The 9,552-nt window shown below is 41.2% G+C and overlaps 1 protein-coding gene across 2 annotated transcripts; it reads right to left on the reverse strand.

Annotated features, from left to right (window-relative positions):
- Nucleotides 1-4,655: 4,655 nt before the first annotated feature.
- LOC308409407 (tripartite motif-containing protein 16-like) lies at nucleotides 4,656-9,081 on the reverse strand. Of its 2 annotated transcripts, XM_080902132.1 has the most exons (4): nucleotides 9,031-9,081; nucleotides 8,792-8,898; nucleotides 8,465-8,513; nucleotides 4,656-8,390 (listed from the first exon to the last, which is right to left on the reverse strand). In XM_080902132.1, exon 4 carries the CDS (start codon nucleotides 8,333-8,335, stop codon nucleotides 6,818-6,820), a length of 1,518 nt encoding a protein of 505 aa, XP_080758258.1. In that variant the 5' UTR covers nucleotides 8,336-8,390; nucleotides 8,465-8,513; nucleotides 8,792-8,898; nucleotides 9,031-9,081; the 3' UTR covers nucleotides 4,656-6,817. The 2 variants fall into 2 exon arrangements, with proteins under 2 accessions (XP_080758258.1, XP_080758257.1); XM_080902131.1 differs by lacking the exon at nucleotides 8,465-8,513.
- Nucleotides 9,082-9,552: the final 471 nt, after the last annotated feature.

Consider the following 9,552-nt stretch of genomic DNA (forward strand, 5'->3'; position numbering starts at 1 on the left):
TACTATATACAGTAGAATAAAATAAAATAAATATACAATAAGATAAAAATAGAATACAAATACAAATACTATATACAACTGAGTAAAAATACAACGATGACAGAAGGATTATTGCACTTAGTATTATTGCATATGTATGGATGTGTGTGCTTGATCAGTTAAAGTCTTTATTATGGAGTCTGACAGCAGTGGGGAGGAAAGACCTGCGAAATCTCTCCGTCCCACACCGTGGGTGCCGCAGTCTCCCACTGAAGGAGCTGCTCAGTGCTGTCACAGTCTGCTGCATGGGGTGGGAGATGTTGTCCAACAGGGATGACAGCTTAGCCGCCGTTCTCCTGTCACTCACCACCTCCACTGGGTCCAGAGGGCATCCTAGAACAGAGCTGGCCCTTCGGATCACCCTGTTCAGTCTCTTCCTGTCCCCAGCAGAGATGCTGCCGCCCCAGCAGACCACGCCATAAAAGATAGCAGAAGCCACAACAGAGTCATAGAAGGTCTTCAGGAGTGGGCCCTCCACTCCAAACGATCTGAGTCTCCGCAGCAGGTACAGCCTGCTCTGCCCTTTCCTGTAGAGGGCGTCTGAGTTATGAGTCCAGTCCAGTCTATTGTTCAGATGAACACCAAGGTACCTGTAGCTGTCCACAGCCTCAATGTCCATACCTTGGATGTTCAGTGGTTGCAGTGGAGAATGCTTGTGCCTGCGGAAGTCTACCACCAGTTCCTTGGTTTTACTGGCGTTGATCTGGAGGTAGTTCAGCTGGCACCAGTCCACAAAGTCTTGGGTCAGACCTCTGTACTCCTTGTCGTCCCCATCAGTGATGAGGCCGACTATTGCAGAGTCATCAGAGAACTTCTGCAGGAAGCACTGGGTGGAATTGTGGGAGAAGTCTGCAGTGTAGATGGTGAAGAGGAACGGAGCCAGAACCGTTCCCTGTGGGGCCCCCGTACTGCAGACGACCCTGTCCGACACACAGCCCTGAGTCCTCACATACTGTGGTCGGTCGGTGAGGTAGTCCAGGATCCAGGTAGTGAGGTGATGGTCCACTCCAGAGTTCTCCAGCTTGTCCTTTAGAACCGAGGGAAGAATGGTGTTGAAGGCACTGGAGAAATCAAAGAACATGATTCTCACAGTGCTTCCAGCGGTCTCCATGATGTTAGGTGTTGTGCAAGTTTTCCATTCAATAAAGCCTCCAGACAAGCGGTCAGTGGTAGCTAACATTCTTTAATAATAACAAGAACAGAAGCCAAGCTTGGTGAAGGAATGCATCATTGCGGGGCAGACGATGGGCAGAGTCCCTAACTGAGTCTAGCATGGCCTTCAGTTACATACCTCTTACAGGAACTAAAGGCAGTACACAGCTGTTTTCACACCTTTGGTACCCCCACCCCCAAAGAAAGTTTCACACTCCCTTGCCACCTCTTACAGTGGAGAAGGAGACAAAAGACTCCTCCCCCCACTCTGGGTCCTTTATGTGTGAATGCTTCCCTCAAACATCCTGAGATACCATCTGTTACCAGTATGAGTGTGAGAGACATGCTGAAATCCAGTGGCACCAAGGTATTATACAACCACAAAGGGACCATGAGTATGTTAAGCTATTTTCAGATGTGCGCTGCTATTTAACCCTCCGCACCCCATGACAGCAACGGACAGCCAGGAGTTTTTGTAGGTGAATAACATCAACATTTGACAATAATATTGCTCGGTTATGATAGTGAGGTGAGCTGTTGAGGATATCTGTTGGTAGGTGCTGTTCCTGACAATGTAGCTGCTGTTAGCAGAAACTTCTATAAGCTTTGGAGGTAATGCCACCAGACTTGGTCAATTACCCAGAAAACTCTATTGCAATGTGTGACTATAATAAAACTTGGTGTTGCAATGTGTCATTGAGAATTATTTGGAGGAATTTGGAACATCCTAAAAGGATTCTCAGGAATCTGGAACATTCCAATAGAACTCTCAAAAATCCTAAAATAGCTCTTGTGAATTCGAAACATTCTAAAAGAATTCTCAGGAATACAGGGTTAACTTTTGATACTTCTTTTTAAATACTCTCATTACTACCTTTCCCTAGCCCATCGTTGTAAATAGGAATATCTTTGTAATAACTTACTTGGTTACCTTGTGGTACAAATGTAACACGAGTGTGTGTTACATGAGACTATGCTCTTGCCCTAGTTCCATTTCAGTTAATATCTGTTGAATACAATTTACAGATGTTCAAGAAATAAAACTCTCAAGTCCAATCCACTTCAAGTCCAACTTCAATAGAAGAATCAGAGCCTTCCAGAGACGGTCTCACGTCTCTCATGGTCAGTCATTTTGACCTTTCACTAATGATGTTGAAGTACAGATAGGCAACAATAGCTTCGGCTTTTGTAAGGCATCAGTGGAGAAGAAGATTAACAGAAGAGTGAGCAGGATATTGTTTGTTTTTATAATAATGCGATTAATACATGAATAAAAGAAATTCTTTTGCAAAAGTCATTTACAATGTGCAGGTGTTTCATATATTTTTATTCACAGTGTCAACACTGACTGGTTAGTGGCTACTCAAGTGTGCTTCAAGTCCACCGCATTGTAAGGTGTTAGATTGTGTGGTCTAAGGATCTGGGTTAAGACTCCAGGCTCCTCACACATGTGGGTTGAAATCCTATTGCTGCAATAAGAGTTTAACCAGGGCAGGCAGATGCTATTGTATCCAAAAACATTCAGGCAAGTATTAAACATGTTTTTCTAAAACAGCAAGAGCATCACTGAGTGTTCTGGGCTTCTATTTTGTGCTGCACTTTTCAAGTTTTACTATCTAGATTTTTGCGATGAGGTCGAGGTGGGAGGCGTAGCTGCTGTGCCGTGGCGAAGGTGGAGGTCCGGCGAATGAGGTGGCGGGTGTGTGAGCGAGGAGCGGAGCGGCGAGAGAGCGAGCGGCTGAAGCGCGGCGTGAAACGTCCACTCTCCGCGGCAAATGCGCTGGTGCAGGTGAGGCAGCAGTTGGTTGAACACGGCGTCTCCCAGAGCCAGGCGAGTCCCCTTGAAGACGTGCTCTCTCTCCGTAAAGAGCCGCTGTTTTTCCCTGAGCTCCTCTGCCCAACGGGAAAGCGCTGCCTCCCTCCACTCGTAGAAGTCCAAGTCCGCTGGGTTCCAATCGTGTCTTCGTGGCACGGGTCGTGTCATTCTGTCAGGCGTTGTGTGGAGGCGAGGAAGAAGGAACCCAAACGCAGGACTCGCGGGTGGGTGAAGACTGGTGAAGGTTTATTATAAGGAGTGGATGAACAGAACAGAGGTAGGAAATGGCTGGCTGGACGACGGACTGAATGACTGACTGAAAGACTGAATGGCTGACTGAATGGCTGGCTGAACGCAGGCGGAAACGACAACATAACATCAATGACACGACAAGGGCTGAAGGGAAGAGAGGGCAGGAAGTGGAACAGGCAGTGAACGTGAACTGAAAATACTGGGTCAACGACCCAGAAACCCTGACACAGACAAGAAAAAACTGTCACTGCTTCATACAAGTGTGTCATACATTTTTTGTTCCATAACCCCATCAACTTTTTTCTATATATTTCAATTATGCATGTGAAGTGGCTCAGGTCTGTTCCTGGCCTTGTTTTCAGTGTAACATACATTTATAAATAAGATCCCAAGCATGGGAACATCTCAGGATCCCCCAAGAAGATGTGGAGCATATAATTTGGCTTGAGGACTTCTGGAGTTGCTATGCCTTGTTTTCTGAGGCATATAATGAGAAGCACCAAGTCTACTGTAGAGGACATATTTTTGTTTTGTTTTTTTCTAATTCAGATTTCTTTTGTTTTGCCACATACTTTTTAGTTTTACTTGTCACTTGGTTAGATGTAGGACGAGATCATCATTGGGATTAAAAACATAGTTCATTAACAACACTCAGCATTTCTTTGTGCAACCAGCTCAACAAAAACTAAAAGCCATATTAGAATTAGTATCACAAGTGCAATAACATTTGTTGTGGCCTGGGCTCCTTCATCACAAAAACCACTGACATTGGGTTTTTTTGCCCTAAGCATCAATAAGCATCAATTTCTGCTGAAATGTTTAGAGTATTTGGTGTAAACACCATTAAAGGATGGAACCATCTTGCCTTGGATCAAAAGTTTGTTGTTGTTTATGTAACAGTGTGGGTGATTTTCCTTTTGACACCCTTGGTACCAATTGAACATCATGTAAAAACATCACAACCCACCTGATTACTACTGGAATGGAAGGATGATACACAATGATACATGTCACAAGACTCATCATTTCAAGACTGATCATTTCAAACTGGTTCCTTCAAGATGAAACCAGAGGATTCACATCATGGATGTGATTCTGAAGCAACTGTGTGATGCTCTCGTGTCAATATGGATCAAAATCTCTGAGGAATGTTTCCGGCACCTCTGTGAAATTGTACCATGAATAAGGTAGTTATGAAGGCAAAAACAGACTCATTTAAATAGTAGTAAGTCATAAATAAATCCAGTACACCGATAATTAAATGAGTATTAAAATCTATGCACTCACTTCAGTTATTCAGTTCAGTTCCTATAATGACTGCACAAAAATTCTTTAGAATGGCTTTAAAATTGCGCAACTTTATTTATGGTATTAATTCACTTTTTCACATCACCAAAGCAATCTTTCTATTCTGTTATAGACTTTGTCACATTCCATACAGACTGTAAAATAAGTCATTTTTGAAGACTGTACAAACCATTTTATATTATACAACTTTTTCAGGGTCAAACTCAAACACTTTTTAAGTATTTTAAAAGTCCATTTTAAAGCTTTTCCCAACACATTACCCAAAAAGAATGCATGTTTCACTTTGCATCACCTCAGTAAGACCATGTGAAAATTAAAACAAATCATCCTATGCACCACACAAAAATACTCCAAAAGGAAAAGGTTGCCTATAGTGTATAAACTCAAAACACATTTCCCTTAAAAATTAAGATGTACAAATGTGAAAAAAACAACTTGTTAGAGGTATTCATCTCCTGATGAAAATAAAAAACAACCCCACAAAACAAGAAAACTGCACCAAATACCACAAAACAATACATGGTAAGTTCAAATTAATTTTTTATCGTTCTTTTATTGAGTCTGTTTTATCCTTTTGTTTGGTGGCATGGTTTGGTCAGACCTCTGTCACGGAGAAAAACTCTCTAAATCAGATAGTGAGATGGTCCAGTCGTCTGATAGGTGAACCACAGTCTTGTTTAGCCTCCCTGTACTCTAAGCAGGTACAGAGGATGGCTTTATCAATCCTTAAAAATGGTTCCCATCCTCTAAGGGGAGAATTTCAGCTTCTTCCCTCAGGACGGAGGTTTCTATTTCCGAGATGCAGGACAAAGCGTTATAAAAATAGCTTTATCCCCGTTGCTGTCACTGAATTAAATAAGAACTGTTTTTGATTCGAAATATTAAAATTACTATATATGTGCCACAGTGAGGTTTATATCTTTATTAGGTATGTGTGTTTTTGAAGGGATGCCAAATGCTATCATTTTTTCTGTAAAGCAAATTTACCTTGCCTATGGGTATAAATAAAGTTACCTTGACCTTGACATATAAGACTAACAATGCACAAGCATCTATCTAACACCTGTTTATTTAATCTATCATCTGTGATATTATTATGTAATTGTTCATTATAATGTATTGTTCGTTTCCCTTAAATAAACAGGCAGCCTTAAAGTATGAAATATTCATATATGAAAACACATATAAATTTGTATATTGTCTCAGTTGGTAATAGTGTCCCACAGGCCTCAATGTGAGTTTAAAGCCATTTCTAATGTTTAAGGTGTGCTCACGAGAACAGATTTTGAGGGAAAGTCAGGGAACCTCAGTAGCACAAAAAAGTGGCTGTTCTTTGTGCCCATATGGATCAGTCCCTCATATTACCATTATTATCGCCCCTAAGGTGTTGCCAAATGAACCAAGATAATATTTGAAAAAGCTGCAGAAATACACAAAAACATAAACTTTTAATTTTACTTGGTAACAACTTCGCTTTTAGCCTTTAATCAGAAAGCCTTAAGTTGGGTAGTTATATATAACAGTAACTCACATTACTGCTACTGCTATGTAATGTTAGTTCACAGCATATTTCATAAATTACCATACCATAACTAACTGCTTTACTAGCGTTGCAATATTGCATCACGCGCAATGCATTTCAATAGTTTATCCTGCGAGTTTGCTAGCTAGCAAAAAAGTAGTAATAATTATAAAAATTAGCATGTGTAACGTACACATAGTTGAAAATTATTTACTAGGACTTAAGCAAACTCCCCCATTCTGAAAAGGTACAAATCATTTTGCAGACCTTTCAGGTGAATTTGGTCGTTGTCTTATCCAAGATTTGTATTTGTCCTTTTCCAGCAAACGCTCATTAAAAACTGCAACCTCCAGGCTTGTTATTGCACTCATTCCTGACTGTTCGGGGCGGGTGTCACACACTGAAACAGACATGCAGAGGTGCAAGGCAGCCCAGGTGGAGAAATGTTGTTTTTAGAATTTGCGACTCATTTTATTTCTCTATCTGATAAAAAACAAACAAACGAACAAAGAACTATTCAATCAGACAGTCATTTGTTGTGAATGAAATAGAGTTACAGTTTCAAGCAGTTTTAAGCACCACATCTGAAATTCAAGCACTTTTCAAACCTTGAAAAGACAATATTAAAATCCAAGTATTTTCAATGATTTCAAGCACCCATACAAACCCTTGATATTACATCATAGAAAAAATATAACAAATAAAGGCAAAATCAGTTAAACAGTATTTTACTGTATATCATTTAATGTAGCAGTGGTTGAAATAAAATACCCCCCCCAAATCCACAGTCCAGCATAGAGCGGCTCAGTGAATGTCGTCTGGACTCTGTGTAGCAGGGCCATGGTGTCAGAGACGCTGTAGAAGCACAGAATACCTGCTCTGGGATTCAGATAGACTCCAATTTTAGAGGAAGAAGGACCTAAGAGGCGAGTTGTCGTGTTGTTGTGTCTGAATTTATAACTGTCCTTGTAACAATCTAATGCCCAAGAATTATTATTGCTTCCAAATGCAGTTTGATCCAGTTTATTCTCATTCTTATATGTTACGGCTACTGAAAGTCCTTTCCCTTTCCACTCCACTTCCCAGTAACAAGGTCCAGTCAGACTCTCTTTACTCAGGACCTGCTGCTCAATGGAAAACCTGTCTCTGTTCTTAAGACAGGAATTATCTGGATCTTGAAGCATGTCTGTAACTGTTCTGTTCTGATTAGACAGGAAGAGTTTTCTGTGAACTATATCTGGATCCAGCGTGAGTTGACATGAATGTTTTAAAAAGTCATCTCTGGTCTTAGGATCACTTTGTGGCAGCAAAACATCCACTGACCTCACTGTCAGAGTGATCTTCCACAGTTCATCACACAGAAATGCTTTGAGTTTATCTCTAGCTTCTGATATCACCATTTGAAGACTCTCAAAGTACTTAACCTGACAGATTTTAAAGCTTGGTGAATCTGTAGAGTCAATGAATACGGGCATTGTGGAGTAACTTAGTAGAAATTCGGTGTGGTCCTCTGTGCGTGAAAGCTGCTTCAGCTCCTCTTCTTTCCTCCTCAGCTCAGCGATCTCCTGCTCCAGCTTCTTCTGAAGCTCTTCGACTCGACTCGTTTCATCTTTCTGCTGGGATCTGATCTGCTGCTTTAAATTTGAGGCGTTTTCTTTGATGAAACTCACCAGCTCATCAACAGTCATCTCAATGTCCTTCACTGCTGTATCAGCAGACAGTTTGATCCCCTCTATCTCTTTCTCAAGTACTCCTCCTTCCTTCTTTCTGGTCTGGATTCTCCGCTGGACTTCTTTCAGAATTACCTCCAGGTCTTTCTCTTTGTCTGCCCTTTCTTTTTCAACTGGAACTGTTTCATGTCCTCTATGTTTATTTATCCAGCAGAGACAACAGACACACATTTGATCAGTGCGGCAAAACATCTTCATCACCTCATTGTGAACTGAACAGGTGTTTGCTTTCAACACCTTGTCTACCAGCTTGTGCTTTTCAAAAGCAGGGGAATCATGGATAGGCTGGAGGTATTTCATTTTCTCTACCAACTCTGCTAACATGGTGTTTTTCACCAGAATAGGCCTCGGTGTGAAAGCCTGTCTGCACTGAGGACAGCTGTGGATTCCTTTTACATTCTCTGCTTTCCAGTAGGTTTCAATACAGCTCATACAGTAGTTGTGTCCACAGGGAATAGTCACCGGATCCTTGAGTAGATCCAGACAGACAGCACAGCAGAATTGTCTGTCTTCCATCTTCTTTCCTTGTTGTGCAATTATGTGTGCAGAGGTGAATGCCAAAACTGTTTCACTGTCAGTGAAGAAGTGTGTATCAGGTTAGTCTTCATTTCAGAAAAAGGTGTAGTTTGTGAAACTCGTACCTACCAGTCTTAATAAATCTTTTTATTGTTGAGCAGCAAGAACGTAAAGTGAACTGTGGGAACAGGTAAGCTTTTAATGTAGATTTCTGTATTAAGAAATATTTACGAACATGAAAATAATAGACGCCACAATGAAGAGTGCAACAAGCTGTTACAGTTACTGCAGGAAATACTAAAAACAAATCCCAGTCACAAGAGCACCAAGACATATTGTGCAAATTAGAATGAGCAAATGCAACAGAGGTAAAGCTGCAGCTTACTGGAAATCTAAACCCAAAACAGCACAAGTATACTTGAGGAACAAGTACAGGGAATATGTCTCCTACTTTACCTTTTTTGGAATTACTTTGGTTGATATATGGTGTCTCCTTTAAGGTAGTGGAGCAAGAGATAGTCAGCTATGCAGTCAGATTCAGACAGAGAGGATGGTTGCTTTTCCTAAAGATGACATACACTGAGTCAGTGACGTGTTTCATCAACACAAAAACAAAGATGCAAGTTGAAAAGATCTCGAGTGCACCACAGCACCACAATTAAACAAACTAGACTTTGTTCCGAAGCCTCTCTTACCTGCCGACATGAGTCCACTCACCGTCCCAGACAAAGAGAACTTGTCTTCACACTTCACACTTCTTATATAAGGAGGAACAACATTCCTCCGCCCAGATTCCAACTGTCACTTGAAACGTGTCATCTTCACCACCAGTTTGGCAGAAAATGTTGCAGAGCAGCTCATGAAGAATAACAACATAGTTTTTAAGGGTAGTTGGCGCAGGTGAAATTTAATACCTCCACGGGTACGTCATCTGTACCAACTGCCTTTTCGGTCTTTATATATTTGGCAGTATTTACATATGGTTACATATTCGCCATGAGGACTAAGGTGGGGGTTGTCCTGTTAATTTACACTCATCAGGCACTTTATTAGGCATACCTTGGTAGTACTTGATTTTTACCCCGTTTTGTCTTCAGAGCTGTCTTTATTCTTCATGCCATAGATTCAAGCTGCTTGGAGTTTTTGGTCATATTGACATGATAACATTAGACAGTGGCTGAATATTTAACGCCTGCATCCATGTTGTCAGTCTGCTG

Source organism: Rhamphochromis sp. 'chilingali' (assembly GCF_963969265.1).
Source record: "Rhamphochromis sp. 'chilingali' genome assembly, chromosome: 1".
In the NCBI taxonomy this organism is placed as follows: domain Eukaryota; kingdom Metazoa; phylum Chordata; class Actinopteri; order Cichliformes; family Cichlidae; genus Rhamphochromis; species Rhamphochromis sp. 'chilingali'.

Excerpts from the sequence above, each read along its gene's own strand:
- LOC308409407 (XM_080902131.1), bottom strand. The coding sequence starts at position 8,335 with ATGGAAGACAGACAATTCTGCTGTGCTGTCTGTCTGGATCTACTCAAG.